The 20889-nt window shown below is 39.8% G+C and overlaps 1 protein-coding gene across 1 annotated transcript in view; it reads right to left on the bottom strand.

Annotated features, from left to right (window-relative positions):
* ddx31 (DEAD (Asp-Glu-Ala-Asp) box polypeptide 31) overlaps positions 1–20889 on the bottom strand; it is a 130723-nt gene that overhangs the window by 34787 nt on the left and 75047 nt on the right. The window contains exon 18 of the mRNA XM_073052701.1: positions 9212–9320. Within this exon, the coding sequence (XP_072908802.1) occupies positions 9212–9320 (109 nt within the window). The remainder of the gene's footprint in view (positions 1–9211; positions 9321–20889) is intronic.

Here is a 20889-nt window from a genome sequence, read left to right as displayed (position 1 = left end):
TTGTGAGGTAATAGCTTGGAAAACAAAGTGAACAGAAATGCAGCAATATCTTTCTTTGCAGCAGATCAGAGAAATAAAAATTGCTTCCATTTTCAACCGTTCCCTTTGGCATGCCCTGTAGTCAAAGATCAACAGGAAGTCTACTCACTCTGCCCCCAACAATGCAAAGACTGTGATCCTTTGCAGAACTGCCCTTAGGATTCTACAAGGCAGAAAGGTCGTAAATCTTGAGTAGTTATTGGAATCAGAAAGCAAGGGAGCACTGAATGTTGTCAAGCATTCTATTTTTCAAAACAAAAAAAGCAGTCACTGTAGGAAAGTGACACCAGTTAGAACCAATAGCTGAGAACAAAGTTGTTTTTTTTCTCTCTAGAATCTGGATTTAAGCCACTACTAGGTTTATAGGATGCAAGTCGTACATATTCCCCTGGCTGAGCAGTACAGTATCACGGATCACAGCCTCTTGATAAGGGATAAGCAGGCTAGGACCGAAGAGGGAGAGATACTTTAAGCAGGTGATCTACTGCCCTTGCAGTGTATACGTACAAAGCTATGCAACGGGTTGAATACCTTCTCAAGAATTACCTGAGATGGAAGCTTTCTTCAGGGTTTTTTAATGAGGTCTTACTTGTGAAAAGATATTGCTGTTTCAAAGGTAGATAAAGATGAAAGTTTTCCCACCATGTGCTTCAAACTGAATCAAAATTAACCCATGCAGGAAAGTGATATAGAAAAAACAGCTCATGTACAGGAACTGACATTCACACAAAACAAACTGTGCCTCTAAAGGCCAGAACAGGTGAACCATTGGAATTTCATACCTACAAGTAGGTCCAATTAGAGTTCATTAAAATATTCAAAAGATCTATTGATCTCTGTAAAGGGAACAAGCAGAAAGTGCAGGAGGATGGTGTTGAGATAGAAAGTCAGCCATGATCCTGATGAACAGTAAAGCCAGTACAAAGGGCAAAAGAGCCTCATCCTGGTTTAATTCCTTATGTTCACCACTCCCCACTCAAGGTTCAATCCTCACCGCTGCTGTTTCTGTATGGAGTTTGCATATTTACCCTGCAACTGTGTGTGCGTGCACATTTTCTTCTAATTCTCTCCCACATGCCAAAGCCATGGGGCCAGGTTTGTAGGATAAATGCTGTTTGTAAATTGCTCCTAATGCAGGAGGGTGGTAGAATCTGAAGGAGGAGAATGATAGTGAGCAGTTAAAAGGTTATAAGGAAAATTAATGGAGGGCAGGGAAGAGATGGGATTTTTCTATGAGCCTCATGCACTTGATAGGCCAAAACAGTCATCTTCTCTGTAGTATGGAATTAGAAAGTAATATTTGGTGCCTCAATTTCATCTAATCTAAGAGACACAATTTCTAACATGGTATTAAGCTGAAGCATCAATCCAGATTTTTACAGTCTGAACCTATAATCTAATCAGACACAAGCACGGTACCAAGGGAGCCTATCTGACTCGATATTAGAAAGACTACCTTGAATATAATTCAGTGACCTTCTTTGGCCAAGATTACTGAGCAAAGGGGAAAATGTGTACTAGTGCATTACGTGAATCCCTGAAATGGATCTATACCAATATCATGCCAGAGAGGAAGAAAACTCATCTTGTTCTTACTTCATTCCATTTATTTATTTAGAATTACAGTGCAGATTTGGGACTTCAGTGTCATGCCACCCAGCAAACCCTGATTTAACCCTAGCCTTGTGGGAAGAAACTGGAGCACCCTAGGAAAACCCACGCTTTCCATGGAAAGGACGTACAAACTCCTTGAAGAGGATGCCAGGATTGAACCCTGAACTCCGTCGCCTGGAGCTGTAACAGCGTTGCGCTAACCACTAAGGTGGCACATCCAAGATTCAAGGATCAGAAGACGCCATCACTCAGGAGATCTCCCAATTCAGGAGTGTAGATATCACCTGGATCAAACACAGCTGGGGATCATAGGAAAACATTGCAAGAGGAAGGAGTATAAAATGCCTGCTTCTGAGCTCCTTCTGAAAGGGAGAGACTGGTACTGAACAGAAATGTACAGCAGTCTTACAGCCATCAACTTGTACATCACAGAAATGGGCCTTTGGCCCACCATATCCATTCCAACTTTCTTTGGCAATTTATGATAATTTCATTTACCTCTAAAATGTATCTTTCTGTACTTTGCCTATTTAAGTGCTTGACGAAATTACTCTTAAATAAGTGACTGTATATGACTCAACCAACTCCTTGGATTTCCTGCTATCAACCACTACCTGTGTAAAACAAAACCTTTTCCCTCAAATCCCTTTTAAAACTCTTTCCTCTCACCTTAAACATATATAGTTTTGTTTTTGAGAACCTCTATCATGGGAAGAAGTTTCATCACCCTATACATATAATTTTATATTCCTCTGTCAAGACATCTCTCAACCTCCTTCATTTTTAGAAAAACAAGCACATTGTAACCAATCTCTCCCCATAACTCAAGTCCTCCAATCCAGGCAACATCCTGATGAATCTCCTCTATATTCTCTCAAACACAACAACATCTTTCCTATCGTGTGATGATCAGAACGTCACAAAATGCTCCGTGTGGGATTTGCATGATAGCATAGCCGTTAGCACAATCGCTTTACAGCACCAGCAATCACCAATCGCGGTTCGATTCCCACCGCTGTCTACGAGGAGTCTGTATGCTTTCCCTGTGACCGCCTGAGTGTCCTCCCACATTACAAAGATCAGCAGGTTAATAAATTGTGGGCATACAACGCTGGCACCAGAAATGTGGTGGCAACTGCAGCCTGCCCCAGCAGATCTCCGACACAAGTGATGCTCCGAAGCTTCAACGTACATCTCTGATCTTTAACCACTTGGAGTATTATGTGTAATAAAAGTGGAAATCGTCCAAACCATTATAAACATACAGCATATCAAAAACAAAGCACACAGGGAATTCAGTAGCCTCTGAAATGCGAACTGGATCACTGTTTAAGAGCGAATTACAGCAGGAAAGAACTACAAACTAATATAAAACAGCTTCTTTAAAATTGGGTCTAAACTGAAGACTGAGAAAACACAATTAACAAAAAAAGATTGACTGTAGCCAAAGGCATTTTCTGCTGTGCAGAACTTCAAATGAATACCTGTTTGCACAAAGTTTAAGTAGAATTGAGTGAGAGTAACAGCACATCAGTGTTTATGAACAGTAATAAAATGTGTCATTTTATGGATTTGTGGCTGACAGGACCCAGGGAATATTTTAAAGCTCTGTTTACAAGGAAAAGTGTGCTTATTTCAGATCAATACCATCTGAGTTAAAGCTGCATTGCCTTTGAAGCACTTAAATAATTCATTCAGCTTTTTATCGCACACATGCACTCGTTAAGCCAAAGGATGGTCAGGATGAGAAATGAACAATTTTCCAGTCAGATTTTACAAGATACGGTAGTAGAGACATCAATTTTGTGTGAATTCAACAATTCCTAAATGGCCGCAAGGACCTACTTTTAGTTACTATTATTTTAACTTAAACAAAAGCGCCTTTAGCGGCTAAGTCAACCAATACATTGCTTAATGTAGAAAAGAACCATTCAGACCAAGAAGGATGCATTCTCAACCCTTGTCTGTATGGCCCAGCAGTCCAAGGAGCAGAAAGAATCCTAGACATGGCTTCTGTGCCCTGAACACTGAGTGGAGCTTTTGCTGGGGTGGGGGTGGGGTTCAGTCACGGAGGTGAGAGTAACAATGAGTGATTCCTTGCTGGCTGCTTCCCGTGGCTGTCAGATGGCAGAAGGAGGAGGGACAGTGAAATGTTAATTCTGTTTCTGATTCTACAGATGCTGATAGATAGATAGATAGATAGATAGATACTTTATTCATCCCCATGGGGAAATTCAACTTTTTTTTCCAATGTCCCATACACTTGTTGTATCAAAACTAATTACATACAATACTTAACTCAGTAAAAAATATGATATGCATCTAAATCACTATCTCAAAAAGCATTAATAATAGCTTTTAAAAAGTTCTTAAGTCCTGGCGGTTGAATTGTAAAGCCTAATGGCATTGGGGAGTATTGACCTCTTCATCCTGTCTGCAAATGATTCCAGCATTTTCTGTTTTTTAATTCACACTATGAACATCTGCAGCTTTTTCAAACCTAAACAAAGTGTCTTCCTTAGGTTTTGCTTTAGTAATAAATACTTTTATCAATTCAGCATCTTCATTTAATTGTTACTTTATCTGTCTTCCTGTCTACCTCAGTAATCCTTCAACGTCCTTGCTCATAAAGTATCCATTTACCTCTGCCTAAAAACATTCAAAGTCTTTGTTTCTACTGTCCTTTGAGAGAGTTTGAATCACGGCCCTGTGAGAAAAAAGAAAATCACCTAGTCTTTCGGAAATTGGCAACCTCTTATTCACAAGTTCCAGATTCTCTCACAAAAGGAACCATTCCCTCCACGTCCACTATGAAGTCCTTTCATGATCTTATATATTCAATTGTCCCGTTACTCTTGATTACAAGCCTAACCTGTCCAACCTTTCCTCATAAGACAACCTGTTCCTTCTAGGTTCTAGAAAAGTAAACACAAGAGTTTCTGCAGATACTGATAATCAGAAGCAGCACACACAAAATGCGGGAGGAACAGCATCTATAGAAATGAATAAATGGTCGACAATTCAGGCTGAGACCCTTCTTCAGGACTGAGAAGGAAGGGGGAAGATGACAGAATAAGAAGGTGGGGTGAGGGGAAGAAAAAGAATTTCAGGATGTATATTGTATACATTTCTCTGACATTAAGTGTACCTCCTATTGAAACCTAACAAGGTGTTCGGAGAAGCCAGGTGGGTGGGAAAGGTAATGGGCTGGAGAAGAAGGAATCTGACAGGCAAGTCTGGGTGTGTACATGGTTGAAACATCAGTGAGCAGAGATCACAGAGGGGGAGAAGAGAGAGAGGACATCACTGAGGTCCCAGCATAATCCTTCTCTGAACTGCTTTCTGCATATTAGTATAATTTCTCAAATAAGACCAATACTGTACACAGTAGCCCACATACATTCTCACCAATCTCATATACAAGTGTAACACAGGCTCTCTCCTTTTATATTCATTTCCCAGCAACAAAGAACATATACGAGGAAATTTGCAGATGCTGGAAATTCAAATAACACACACAAAATGCTGGTGGAACACAGCAGGCCAGGCAGCATCTATAAGGAGAAGCACTCTCGACATTTCGGGCCGAGACCCTTCGTCAGGACTAACTGAAAGGAAAGATACTAAGAGATTTGAAATTCAACATTTTGTGTGTGTTGGTTGAACAAAGAACATATTGCTATTTTTCTTAATTATTTGCTATTCCTGCATGAACATTCTGTGAATCATGTACTAATGCACTCATTACTCTCTGCAATTTCTTACTAATTAAATAATATGCTTTTAACATTTCTTGCCAAAAATTAATGAATTTAATTTTCCAGCCATATATTCCATTTGCCAGATCATAAGATATAGGAGCCATTTGGCCCATTGAGTCCGCTCTGTCATTTCATCATGACTGATCCGCTTTTTCTCTCGGCCCAATCACCTGCCTTCTCCCTGTATCCGTTCATGCCCGACCAATCAAGAATCTATCAATCTCTGCTGTAAATATACAAAAAGACTTGGACTCCGCAGCTGCCTGTGGCAACAAATTTCACAGATTCACCACTCTCTGGCTAAAGAAATTCCTCCTCATCTCCATTCTAAAAGGATGCCCCTCTATTCTGAGGCTGTGTCCTCTCATCTTACTCTCCCACCATAGGAAACACCCTCTCCACATCCACTCTATCAAGGCCTTTCACCATTCAATAGGTTTCAATTAGGTCACCCCTCATTCTTTTAACTTCCAGGGCCTCTCCAGTGTTAGCACATCTGTTCTAAGATGAGGGGCCTTAAAGTGCACACAACACTTCTAGTGAGGCCTCACCAGTGCTTTATAAAGTCTCAACATTACATCCTTGCTTCTGTATTCTAGTCCTCTTGAAATGAATGCTAACATCAGATTTGCCTTCCTCACCACAGACTCAACCTGTAAATTAACCCTTAGGGAATTCCTGCACAAGGACTCCCAAATCCCTGTGTGCCTCAGATTTTTGTATTTTCTCTCCATTTTGAAAATAATCAACCCTTTCAGTTCTTCTACCAAAATGCATGACCATACACTTCCCAACACTGTATTCCATCAGCTACTTCTTTGCCCATTCTCCTAATCAATTTAAGTCCTTCTGTAGCCTCCCTATTTCCTCAAAACTACCTGTCCCTCCACCTATCCTTTGCAACAAAGCCATCAATTCCATCATCCAAATTATTGACATATAACGTAAAAAGAATCGGTCTCAACACAGACCCCCGTGGAACGTCATTAGTCACAGCCAGCCAGCTTCCTGCTCTTTGCCTCCTGCCAGTTGACTACAGTTTTATTTGTGCTAGAATCTTTCCTGTAATTCCATGGGCTCATAGCTTGTAGAGCAGCCCTATGTGTGGCACCTTGTGAAAGGCCTTCTGAAAATCCAAGTACACAACATCAACTGATTCTCCTTTGTCTATCCTGCTTGTTATTTCTTCAAAGAATTCCAACAGATTTGTCAGGCAAGATTCTCTCTTGAGGAAACGATACTGGCTACAGTCGATTTTATTATGTGCCTCCAAGTACTCTGAAACTACATCCTTACCAATCAAATCCAACATCTTCCCAACCACTGAGGTCTGACTAATTGGCCTTTAATTTCCTTTCCTCTACCTCTCTCCCATCTTGAAGAGTGGAGTGACATTTGCAATTTTCCAGTCTTCTGGAAACATTCCAGAATCTAGTGATTCTTGAAAGATCATTACTAATACCTCCACGATCTCTTTACCTACCTCTTTCAGAACCCTGGGATGCACACCATCTGGTCCAGGTGACTTATTTACCTTCAGACCTTTCAGTTTCCCAAGAACCTTCTCCCTACTAATGGCAACTTCACACACTTCATAACCCTGATTGCTGGAACACCCATTATACTGCTACTGCCTTCCGCAGTGAAGACTGATGCAAAATACTTATTCAGTTCATCTGCTATTTCGTTGTCCCCAATTACTACCTCTTCAGCATCATTTCCCAGCTGTCTGCCAGCCAATCTCACCTCTCTTTTACTCTATGTATCTGAAAAAACTTTGGTATCCTCTTTAATATTATTGGCTAACCTAATTTTGTATTCCATCTTTACCTTCTTAATGACTTTTCTGTTACCTTCTGTTGGTATTTAAAAGCCTCCCTATCCCCTAACTTCCCACTAATTTTTGCTCTATTATATGCCCTCTCTTTAGCTTTTATGTTGGCTTTGACCTCCCTTGTTGGCCATGGTTGTGTCATCTTGCCTTCAGAATACTCTTTCCTCTTTGAGATGTATACATCTTGTGCCATCTTAAATGCTTCCAGAAATTCCAGCCATTGCTGCTCTGTCATCATCCCTCCATTGTTCTTTTTCAATCAATTCTGGCCAATTCCTCTCCCATGCCTTTGTAATTTCCTTTACTCCACTGTACTACTGATACCTCAGCCATTAGCTTCTCTTTCTCAAATTTCAGGGTGAATTCCATCATATTATGAGCACTTGCCCTTAAGGGTTCTTTTAGCTTAAGCTTGATAATCAATTATGGTTCACTGAATGACACCCATTTCATGCAATGATTCCCTAGTGGGCTCAACCATGAGCTGCTCTAAAAAGCCATCTCATAGGCATTCTAGAAATTCCCCCCTTTGGAATCCCACACCACCCTGATTTTTCCCAATCTACCTGCATATTGAAATCCCAATGACTATTCTAACATTGCCCTTTTGGCAAGCATTTTCTATCTCCCGTTGTAACTTGTAGAGCACATATCCTTATATCTGTATAAAACGCCCATCAGGGTTTGGCCATTTGCCACATTGTGTCTAGATCCAGATTAGGTGTCCATTCACCCAATCTTTCTGTATCTCTTTGCAGATTCCTAACACCCTTTTCACAACTAATTTTACTAGTTATCATATCATCAACAAATTTAACAATGCTTTCACCCACATCATTCTCATAAATAGTAAACAATTGAGACCCCAGCTATGATTTATGTGAGTCCAGATATTGAGAAGAATTGACCAATATCAACTGGTGTAGCATCGTATTAAAAGTTTATTTGCTTGTAATTATCAATCAACATTTTAAGTCTTGTTGGCTTTGCTCTCTTCTTTATTTTCACATCTTCAACTAAGGTCAAGTTTGTTTTCAGAAGATATTTGCTTATTTCAATACATGAGATTTTACAATGAAACTTTTGACGTGGTGGTAGGGGAGATGGAAGAGGGTGCTGGTATCCCTTCTATCTAGCGCAATAAATTAGCGAAAATGACAACATCACCTTCTACAGTTACTTTACATTAAAACCAAGATAAACCCGTTTGGCTTACCTGCAAATACAGGTGCAACAGGGTCATATACTGATTAGAAACCAAGTCTCCCAATCTTATCTCAACATGCCAAAAGATTATGATTGAGGCATAATCCAACTGGATCCCTGTCCATATTATGAGGTACTTCAGAAATGACAGCTATCAGTTGAGTAATTTGTTTAGAAATAAATCGTTAGTTCAGTATTACTAAAATAAGACCATAAGACAAAGGAGCAGGTCCGCCCTTTGGCCCATCGAGTCTGCTCCCGCCATTTTGTCATGAGCAGATCCATTCTCCCATTTATTCCCACTCCCCTCCCTTCTCACCATAACCTTTGATGCCCTAGCTACTGAGATACGTATCAATCTCTGTCTTAAATACACCCAATGACTTGACCTCCACTGCCGCCCGTGGCAACAAATTCCACAAAATAAGCTTGGGAAAAATCCACAAGACCTAAGCAAATAATGACTGGATCCAGAGATCTGGCCAAATCTAAATTTACTAATTAGCTATTTGGTGCTGATATGAATTCATTCTAATATATGTTATTCCATCTTCACTTTCTCAATTTATAATGCTATGAAAATTAAGTCTGTTATTTGTTATATTTGTTTGATTTGTGTAGTAAAAATCTTAGTTTCTTTTATAACCTATTGAAAGACTCTGGGTTATCTATTAAAAGTGAGATTCTCATTTGTTAATGAAAATATAATCCATGGGTTTGCAGTGTAATAACCAATGAACAGTAGACGCAAGCTGACCTTTTTTGGCTTGCAGAAGATTTTCTTTGGTCGAATGCACGAAGGTCTCATACACCTTTTGCAAGGCTGTTGCCGATTCCCTTATTTCCTGCAGAATAGCAGCTTCCAACTGTATGTGCATGTGGGGGGGGGGGGGGGGGGGAGAGAAGAAAAAGAGCTCATTAACTATTTAAGTTCATTTATTTTTGAAACTTTCAGAATACACCAGGGTTATCTATTTTGCAACATCAATAATAAGCACTCATTTCTAAAGTAAATCGACAGAGAAGCCTCAAATCTCTTTAGTCAGTACTCAGTGAATGCTGAAACAAAAGTTATAATTACTGTTAGCTTTTCATTCTAATTGACAAACAACACGGCAGTCCTTGAAGGGTTAACTAAACAACGAGCATTTCAGTGAGAAATAATGGACGGGTTTATAACAGATTTAATAACAAGAAAATTACAGAATAATCACAAAGGGGCAGGAAGGTTAATCCTTTCAATATTACTGAAAAGAAATAATATAATGTAGCTAAAGATCACATTGAATAAGACAGCTTGGTGTTATTTGTGGACTGCAATAGATTCCACCCAGCACCCTAACAATTTCTTGGCTTTTAATATGAATGTCAAATTACTTTTTAAAGGATGATTGACCTTTCCCTGAGGACATAGCATCATGTTATTAAAGGAATAAAGTTTTTAATAATGGAAGGTATGTTTTTTTTCTTTCCTCTTTACTGTTTAAAATTAATGAGTAAGTGTAACAGTTGCCGGCATGAGATTGAACTCAGCGGCCAATACCAAATAAGAGTGGAAATCCCTATGAGCACTGAGCAAACAGAGATTCAGCTGCTGAACCCTGAGCCAGATATTGTATACAATGTGTTGCACGTCTTCGAATAGATCAGTGAGGCTGATGGATGGAGCGCTCTGAGAATTCTAATAACTACTTTTATATTGAGGATGGTCTCCATCAAGATCCAAAAGCTTGCTGTGGTTTCCAGTAGAAATTGGGTCTAATTACAGACTTGCAAGTGATATTTGTCTGGGATATAGAGTGGGATTTAACGCACGCACACATACAAACACACTCTCAGACCGGGTAGCAACAATAACCATTCTGATTTTAATGAGCCTGACAATGACTCAATCACCTTTAGTTTAAGGTCAACACAGGGCATTCATCAACCATATTTACATCATGACATACAAAGCACATTGTGGCAAGTTTATGGTAAGATTTTTTTCAGTCAATAATATTCTGCAAGGTCTTATCAATGCCATAATTTGAAACCATGAATTCAAAATGGATGCTAGACCATATGACCATAAGACACAGGAGCAGAATGAGACAATTTGGCCCATCGAGTCTGCTCCACGTGACTCTTTCACAAGTGAAATGTTATTTTACTTCCTATTAAAATTCTTTATTTGAGAAAATAAATTAACTGGTTTTCATTTTGAAAGAAAAAAATCTTCCAAAGTACTAATAATGACAGGCTGAGTGATGAAGCCTTTTGCAGTAAAGCTGAAGATTCAAGATGGGCACACTGTTACTGAACTTTTGGGGTAGGTTCAGCGATACATAGCGACATTTTGTGGGCAGCTCACAAAACTTCTATATATACATCTTCTGTGTTTACAGGTTCTACCCTCAGGCTGTGAGACTAATGAATACCCTGCCACCACCAAGCTATTTACTGTACTATTTACCCGTGCTGTGCACATGCAGTTTTGAACTCTATTTTATTAACTTACTTTAATAAGTTATATTTTAGGTTGTATTTTGTTTCATATGTTGTGTGTCATGTATGAGGAACATTGTTTCATTTAGTTGTATATATGTACTGCCAGATGACAATAAACTTGAACTTGAATTGCTGCAATACGCAATTTCCCTTTAAGCTTATTTTTCACATCGGTTGTTTGTCAGTCTTGTTTGTGTGTAGTTTTCCACTGATTCAATTGTATTCCCCTAACTCCACCATAGACCGCCCTAAGCCCGGCTGTGAGAGGAGGAGGGTTGGGCATGGGGTAGTAACCTCATCCTATAAAAGCCCAGAGTTACAGAAACTCCAAAGACCTCATTTGTGGGAGAGGAAGGATCTTCACCTAGAAGATGCAAGATGGGCTACACCTGGGGACAGTTCAAAGGACTGACCCAGGACAGAGCACTCGGGCAAAGCTGCTGTTGGTGGCCTGTGCCCCAGTGGGGGGGGGGGGGGGGTGATAGGCTCAAGAACGATTGTATTTCTCTCTTCTACTGTGAATGCCTGCAAGAAAATGAACCTCAGGGTAGTGATGACGATGATGGCATCTGTCTGTCTTGAAGGACAATGGATAGTGGTACTGGAGTGACCTCTCCAGGACACAAGGAAGGTACAGAGATCCTGGGATGCCCAGTTGTTAAGATCCCCTTCTCAGCCTCACTGGTGTAGTCCAAAGGAAAGCAAAGCAAAACATTTGGCACCAGTTTAGCTGTAGGAGTTGCCAGAAGGATGTTCAGTGACGTCCAGCCGCCTTAGGGGCTCCACTCTGGATTTTCTGTCTGTGTTTACTCAGTAGCCTTTGCCTCTCCCGAGCCCATCCACAAGGTAGTGGGGCTATTTACCCATAGCTGGGAATCTGGTTTACAAGCACCAGGGCATGCCTGTGCACCAGTGGGCCTGCACGTGATGTGTGCAAGGGCCAGACCGCCTCCCTGTCTCAGAGTACTATATGGTGACATATATGTACTCTGATAATAAATTTAGTTTGACTTTAACTAAGTATTGTCCGGTGCAGTTTTATGTACTTCTTGATTCAATGCTTCTGAGTTACAAGGAGGTAAGTAAATAAAATGGCCACTTCTGATCAACTGGAATGCAAGTGTACGTGGAAAATCAAGGTTTTAGATGTGAAAGCCTCTTTGGTAGCTAACCATTGTAAATTCTAGGCAGACATATAATAAAAGCTACAAAGACCGCCAGTACCCATGAAACTATCAGTTACAGATCAGCACCTTACAGACAAAGTGACAGCACAGAGACCGGGTTTGATCCTGACCTCCAGTGCTGGCTGTGGAGTTAGCCTATTCTTTCTGAAAGAAATCCAGCATCCCAAAGATGCGTAGATTAATTGGTCACTGTAAATTACCCCTAGTGAAAAGAGGGTGTTAGAAGAATCAGGGAGGAGAAAAAGGGCATGTGACAGATAATATGGTGCAATAAGTAGGGAAAGGGATTATGGGTCTGCTCTGAGAAATGGACAATGAGTTTGGGTTGTTAGGCCAAATGGTTGCCTATGTCACAAAAAACATGATTAACTGCACCCTGAACAAAATGCTATTACATTCCCCTATTCCTTGGTGATTACCTTTAGTTCTGGTTTCATCAGATGAATGCCCAGGCCTCAAGAGGCATGACAGATAGGACATAAGACACAGGAGCCAAATCGGGCCATTCAGCCCATCCGGTCTGCTCCCTCATTCCACCATGGCTAATTTATTATTCACCTCAAACCCACATACTGCAGTACATGAGAATGCCATAAATAATGTTCTTAAAAATTTAACTTATACCCCTGAGGAACTGCCTTGTCTTTCCACAAATAATCCACTGGAGAGTGGAGCTGAGTACAACCACAAGCAGCAGCTTAGTTGTCTATGCCAAAAGCAACTGAATACAACACGCATTATTCAGACTTGCTATTTCAACAAAGTGGATAGTATTTTACTTTTTGAGCCACTATTTAGCTCAAACTTAATTCAATTATACTGAAAGCATATATAACACCGGACTCCTGTCCATATACTATTAGAGTAGGGACACAGCAGCTAAGAATGCTCGTGGGAGTGATGTAACTTCTGCCAGGAAAAGTATTCCTAGCGTGGCAAATTGCAATTCCTGCATTTAGATGACATAATTACGTATCAGCTGGGTTTGCAAAATACCGCAACTAATTTAACCTGAATTTTGTTTTTTTTTTCTTTTAAAAACAGTGAAAATGTGTCTTAATGCAAAGCAAAATACACTTTCTGATGCAAGGCCAGGACTTGAAATGTTGACTGTTTCTTTGTTCAGAGATGCTGTTGATTTTCTCCCCTTTCCCTCCCCACTTCTTCTATTGCCCACTCTGGCTTCTCTTCTCCTCACCTGCCCCTGATGCCCTTCCTCCTTCCCTTTCTCAAACAGTCCACTCTCCTCACCCTATCAGATTCCAGCTGCTTCAGCCCTTTATCTTTTCCACCTATCACCTCCCAGCTTCTCACTTCAACCCCCACCCTCCTACCTTACCCTGGCTTCACTTCTCAGTTTGCACTCCCTCCCTTCTCCCCCCCCCCCCCACAGTATTCTGGCTTCTTCCCCCTTCCTTTCCAGTCCCAAAGAAGGGCCTCAGCCTGAAATGATTCCTTTCCACAGAGCTGCCTTGACCTGCTGAGTTCCTCCAGCATTTTGTAAGTGTACTCTAATTCCTTGCACTTTCTGCCGTTAATTTCTGAAATTAAACTTTCAGTGGATGTAAATAAGCTTCACCAGGAGGCCAGTGCACCGAGCACAGTGGGCACACTTGACATGCCACTCTCCATGGCCAATTAGAAAGTGATGCAAAGAGGCAGACTAACGACGCATCGTTCTGTGTGGGAGAGACTTGTCATTCGTCAGCTGTGAGATGATTAAGCTATGCAGGAGAGATTACATCTGAAAGCTTGCACCGTCTAAATTTTCACACTGTAACATTAGTAAATTAATATTTTTGTCACATCAGCCATGTTTATTGTTAACTCGAACGACAGAAGCATGTACATTTGTAAGAAATAATGTGGAAACATTAAGAATTTGTACAGCAAAATATAAGAAATACAGAATGATTTGCCAGAAAGGATAGCAGAAGCAAAAAAAAAAGTATTTTATATTATAGTAAAAGTGCTGACTTAAAAGCTGGTAGGGCTCTTAATGGCCTTTTCTAATATATACAATTGTTTAAGCAAAATTGTTTAAGCTGAATATGTGAGTCAAAATAAAAACTTACTTCCAGTATAATTGCACCAGAAGCTGTAACTGCATGCTACCTGCTGTATAATCACATTAGGTCTATTTTAGATCCAGTGAGAATAATTTAAAAAGCACAGAAACATTCAAACTTGCAAGTACATTCTATAATTCTTCATTCTTGCTAAACTATGAAGTATTGAAGAAATGAGAACTCTTCATCACTATATTTAGTCACGACATTGGATAAACATTTAACTTTTCGAATGGTATTAATTAAAAGTTCCTCTACCAAAATTTCATTGGCGCTTTTGGTATCATAATGCTTGATGGGGAAAATTATCCAATTAATTCAGCATACTAAAGGCTTAAAAATGCATCAGTACCATTTACTTCCTCACTGACACATTCTGTCACCTTATTCAAAAACTCTTAACAAGTTAGTTGGACATGATTTGCCTTCAGTCAGCCCACACTCAATTTTCTCTAATCAACCACAATTTGTCTGCCTGTTAATTCTGTCTCTGATTAGCTTCCAGACCTTCCCCACCACCACAATTAAACTGATTTAATCTGTAGTTACTGGGTTTATTTCTACATTAATTCTGTTTGATCAAAGGTGCAAACTTTGGAATTTTGCAGCTCTCAGGCTCCAGCCTAAAATTATAAGATTTGGAAGATTATGGCTTGTACTGTCCTTCCTCATGTACTGCCTCATCAACCCATCTGGTCCAGAGGACTTATGCACTTTAACCTTAAGCAAGGCACTAGACCTGGCAGGGCACTGAAAACTTGTGCCAACCAACTGGTGGGAGTATTCAAGGACAGCTTCAATCTCTCACTGCTGTAGTCGGAAGTTCCTACCTATGTCAATCATACCAGTGCAGAAGAAGAGCAGGATGAGCTGCCTCAATGACCATCACCCAGTTGCACTCACATCTACTGTGATAAAGAGGTTGGTCATGGCCAAAGTAAACTCCTGCTTAAGCAAGGACCTAGACATGCTGCAATCTGCCTATTACCACAATAGGTCTGGAGTGGATGCAATCCCATTGGCTCTCCACTCAGCATTCAATCACCTGGATAATAGAAATACCAATGTCCAGCTGTTTACTGATTACAACCCAGCATCCAACAAATCACTAATAAACGAGCTCCAAAGCCTGGGCCTCTGTATCTCCCTCTGCAACTAGATCCTTGACTTCCTCATTGGGAAACTACAGTCTATGCAGATCTGAAACTGCACTTCCTTCTCACTGACAATCAAGACCAGTCCACCTCAAGGATGCACGTTTAGCCCACTGCTCTGCCCTACTCTATACCCATGACTGTGTTGATAGGCACAGCTCAAAGGCCATCTATAAATTTGCTGATGACACAATTATTGTTGATAGAATTTCAGATGGTGAAGAGGAGGCATACAGGAGTGACATAGATCAGCTGGTTAGGTGGTGTCACAACATCACCCTTATATTCAACATCAATAAAACCAAGGAATTGATTATGGATTTCAGGAAGAGGATGTCGAGGGAACACACACCAGTCTTCATTGACAGATCAGCAGTGGAAAGGGTGAACATTTTCAAGTTACTGGGTGTCAACATCTCTGAAGACCTATCCTGGGTCCAACATATTGATGCAATTACAAAGAAGGCTCGATAGCAGCTATATTTCTTTAGGAGTTTGAGGAGACTTGGTATGCCACCAAAGACTCTTGCAAATTTATAGATATACTGTGGAGAGTATTCTAACTGGCTGCATCACCGTCTGGTATGAACGGACCACTGCACAGAATCAGAAAAAGCAGCAGAAACTCGAAAACTCAGCCAGGTCAATCATGGGCACTAGCCTTCCCAGCATTCAGGGCATCTTCAGAAGGTGATGCCTCAAAAAGGCAGCATCCATCATTAAGGACCCCATTCACTTAAAACATGCCCTCTTCTCATTGCTACCACACAGGAGCCCGAAGACACACGCAGAGCTTTAGGAACAGTTTCTTCTCCTCCACTATCAGATTTCTGAATGGACAATGAACCCACATACACAACCTCAGTATTTAGTTTTTCTTTTTGCATTACTTATTTAATATTTTTCTATTGTAATTTATATTGTTTTATTATCATGTATGCATGCACTGTTTCATGACATATGCCAGTGATACTGATTTGGACTCCTACTGCAAATACTCTTCCTATTACCTCCTCTAATAAATTTTAGCCCATCCAAAGTATCGAAGTCTAGTTTTGCTGAGCTTCCCATACCTTTTCTTCTTTAGTAAACAATAATGCAAAGTACTTGCTCAGTACCTTAGATCTGCCCTCTAGCTCCATGATCAGATCTCTTTTCTGGCCTCTTATTGGCCCCATCTTTCCTTTCACAATATTTAACCAATTACATGCCTACAGAATATTTTTGGATTCCCATTAATATTTGCTGGCTACCTTCTCAACTCTCTTACTTTTTTTTTTAACCTCCCCTCTGAACATTCAGTGGTCAGCTACACATATCAACCTAGTAACTCTGACAGGCTCACTTACTCCCAATCTCCATCAGTTTATTTAAGAGAGTTTGTGGCAATACATTGATAATAATTTACAGAGACCATGACATAAGTACAGAATTAGGCCATTCAGCCCATCAAATCTGCTCTGCCATTCAATCATAATTGATTTATTATCCCCCTGGATCCCACCTTCCTGCTTTCACCCTACAACCTCTAAGGAAGAATCTACCAACCTCCACTTTAAATAGACCTAATAACTTGGCCTTCACAGCCAACTGTAGCAAAGAATTCCACAGATTCATCACCCTCTGGCTAAAGAAACTCCTCTACTGCACTGTTCTAGAGGGGTATCCGTCTAATCTGAGGCTGTACCCTCTGGTCCTAGACTCTGTCACAGTCAGAAACATTCTCTCCATGTTCACTTTATCTAAGCCTTACAATATTCAGTAGGTTTTAATGAGATCTCCTCTCATTCTTCTAAACTCCAGCAAGTACAGGCCTGGAGACATCAAACACTCCTCATTCATTAAACTTTCATTCTCAGCATAATATTTGTGAACCTCCTCTGGATCCTCTCCATTGCCAACACATACTTTCTTAGATAAGGGGTCCAAAACTGCTCACAGTATTCCAAATGCAGTCTGACCAATGTCTTTTAAAGCCTCAGAGCTATAGAGGAAGAATGGAGAAACAGATCTAGCATCAACTGAATGGTCTCATCTGTACCATCATAATTCTTTTAAAATGACATGGTAATAATTAAAACAAATTTAAACCAAATTTAGAATGGAATGAATGCTTCGAATTGATGATCTATTTGGTTCCTCAGAAAAGTGAAAACAGTGCTTCAGTAACACAGCAGCTTGAAATTATGAATATTGAACATATTGAAATGCAGTTTTACTTTGAGTTATCAGAATGGCAATTCATTGCATGCTTAACCACAAAGTAATAACATTTTGATGGCTTAATGCATCTAAATAATCAATTTTTCAATTCATTAATCAATACAGCATTCAATTACAAAGAAAATCATTTGATATCTGCTTAATGTAGCAGGCCCAGCCCAGCTGCTCTAGATACCGAGCTCCAGCAGTGCACATTAAATGCTGGGGAGACGAGAGATGACAGTCCAGGAATTACCGTCTGAAGCTTAATTTCTCAGAAAAACTTGAGTAATTAAAGTAATACACATATTAACTTTCCAATGTAGAGAACATGACTTGCAATTTGGAAGTTACTATTAATCACAGTCTTGTCTTCAGGTGAAGACCAGGTTTCGCAGTTTTAAATGGATTTTTCTTTCCGAGTAGAATAGCCAGAACATTGCAATAAATAATTCAGAAGTATAGCAGAACATTATACTGGGAAAAAAAAAACAACCTAATCAATTCCTCCACAGTTACCAAGGCTCAAAAGTGATCTTTCCCTGTGGATTATTTATTTTTAAAATACAAAAATGGCTGTAAGTAGAGTTGCCAAATATGATTTTTGAATTCTATGTTAATAAAAACAAATCTTTAAAGTTCAGCTCAATAAATCTGCAAACTCTGAAGCTAGTTAGAAATTACCTACTTAAATTAGAGCTGAATACTTATTCCACTCATTTAATTCAATTACGCATCAAATAAGCTTCATCATTATTATATGAACACTCAAGTAATAATGAGAAGCTATACTGTAACAATGCTTAATTGGGTTTAAGGGTAAATTCATCACTTGACCAGTTTCCTACTGGGAATGCATACAGATTTTTGGAACCGCCATCATGGTGCTATGACCCAATCTGTGACCTTTACTCTTTCCAGGCCAGCTCTCCTGCCAGCAGAACATTTTTGAACATTAAAGTAGATCATAGAACAGCACTGAACAGGCCATTTAGCCAGCTATTTTGTGCCGACTTTGATGCCAATTTATACTAAATTACCTCCTCCTCTGCATCTTCCATATCCCTCCATTCCCTCATATTCATGTATCTATCTAAAAGCCTCTTAAGCTCCACCAAACTGCCTCCAGTAACGTAGTAGTCCAAGCACTACCATTCTCTGCATAATAAAGCTTGCCGCTCATGTTGTCTAACCTTAAAAGCATATCCTCTGGATTTTAATATTTCTATTCTGGGGAAAAGATTTTAACTGTTTTCCCTCTCTATGCCTCTCACAATTTAAAAAATCTCTATCAGGTCTCTTCGGCCTCCAATGCTCTGGGGGGGGGGGGGGGCAACCCAAATTTGTCCAACTTTGCCTTTAAGCTTATACCCTCCAATCTAGGCAGCATCCCTCTCCACATCCTTCCTATATTGGGTAACCAGACTGCATGTGAAACTCAAGTGTGGTTTGACTAGTTTTCATATAGCTGCAGCCATGACTTCCTAAATACTATACCCAACATCCCTACCAACGAAGGCAAGCATGCCATATGCCTTCTTTACTACCCTATCCACTTTCAGCGAACAATGGACCTGAAAGGACTTCCGTACCTCAATGCTATTAAGGGGTCTAACATTAACCCTATACTTTCTCCTTTCATTTGATCCCCCTAAAGGAACAACATCATACTTGCCTGGATAAAACTCCACCTCCCACTTTTCTGCCCACATCTGCAACTGTTCTATATCTCATTGTATTCTTTGATAGTCCTTTACATTGTCCAATCTTAATGTCATCCACGACAGGCCAATCCACCCATCTATATTTTCCATTTAAATCATTGATATATCACAAACAGCAGAAGTCCAGCACTGATCCTTATGGAACATAGACCTCTAGCTAGAATAACAGCTTTCCACACTACTCTCTGTCTTTTAAGGGCAAGCCAATACTGAATCAAAACTTCCAATGCACCCTGGAACACATGCGTCTTTATATCCTGAATCAATCTAGCACGAGGGACCTTATCAAATACCTTACTAAAGTCCATGTAGATAATGTCCTCCGTCTTGCCCTCCTCAAGCTCTTTTGTCACCTCCTCAAAAAACTCGACTCAATTTGTAGGCATGATCTGCCCTGCACAAAGCTATGCTGTCTGTCCCCAAGCAGGCCATGCTTTCCAAATGAGTATAAATCCCACCACGCACTATCATTGCCAATAGCTTCCCTACCACTGATGAAAGACTCACTGCCCTATAATTACCTGGATTATCCCTGTTTCCTTTCTTTAACAATGGCACAACATTTACTACTCTCTAGTACTCTGGAACTTCGCTTGTTGCTAGGACACAGAGATCTCTGTCAAAGCCCCAGCAATCTTCTCACTTGCTTCTTTCAATATTTGAGGATATATGCATCAGGCCCTAGCAACTTATCCACCGTAATACTTTTCAGAAGACCCAGCACTACCTCTTCCTTAATCTCAAAATGTCCCAGCACATTAGCATGTCCCACTCTGCTTTCACTATCTTAAAAATCCCGCTCATATTGTGAGCTGAAGTCAAAATGCATTTATTTGCAAGATTTCTCGTTTCTCTTACAACACTTTAAGCGTAGTTTGTTACCTACAGAATGGTACGTCTAGCAGTCCAGTAATATTACATTAGATGAAACGTTCAGTCAGTCTTTCCTTCAAACCTTTTAATGTTATCTCTAAATCAAACCTGGTTAGTTTTGTTGAATGCCACTCTCCAAAAAAAAGCAAGTTAATTATTACGTAAGTAGGTGCATTTAATGGAAGGACTATTTGTACATCTACAGGGCTAGGGAAAGAGTTAAAACTTTATGTAATTTTTGAAGATGTCGTCTCATATTCTAGAAACCAAACTAATTCCCCTGTTTGCAGTTTATTATTAATACACTTCAGCATTTTGAGTGCATGTTCAACAAGCTTTTAGCCTTCAAATGAAAACTCCTTTGATTTGAAAACTGAACGATAAACCGTCTCTCCACAGACCTGCCTTTTTGTTTTATTATCATTTAATACTATCCTATTGCATAAATTTATATTACACTATATTATAAAACAAGTAAATCCAGAAAGTGTGATACAAATTCATATCTTGTGCTCAGAATGTACGGACAATTGCTAAAGTTTTTCAACATGCTATTCTTCACAAGCCCGCCCAGATAACTGGTGACTTGTGTCAATTATATAGTCATAAGAAAAAGCAGGCACCACATAACACATAAAAAAATAGTAATGATTAAAAAGTAGATGGAAATATATTTTTACGAATAGGAGCCAATTAACGGAAAACCTAAATCCAAGCAAGCACTTAATGTACAGTA

The sequence above is a fragment of the Hemitrygon akajei genome, chromosome 7 (genome assembly GCF_048418815.1).
Source record: "Hemitrygon akajei chromosome 7, sHemAka1.3, whole genome shotgun sequence".
Classification (NCBI taxonomy): Eukaryota; Metazoa; Chordata; class Chondrichthyes; order Myliobatiformes; family Dasyatidae; genus Hemitrygon; species Hemitrygon akajei.
This window is presented reverse-complemented; position numbering and strand designations above follow the sequence as displayed.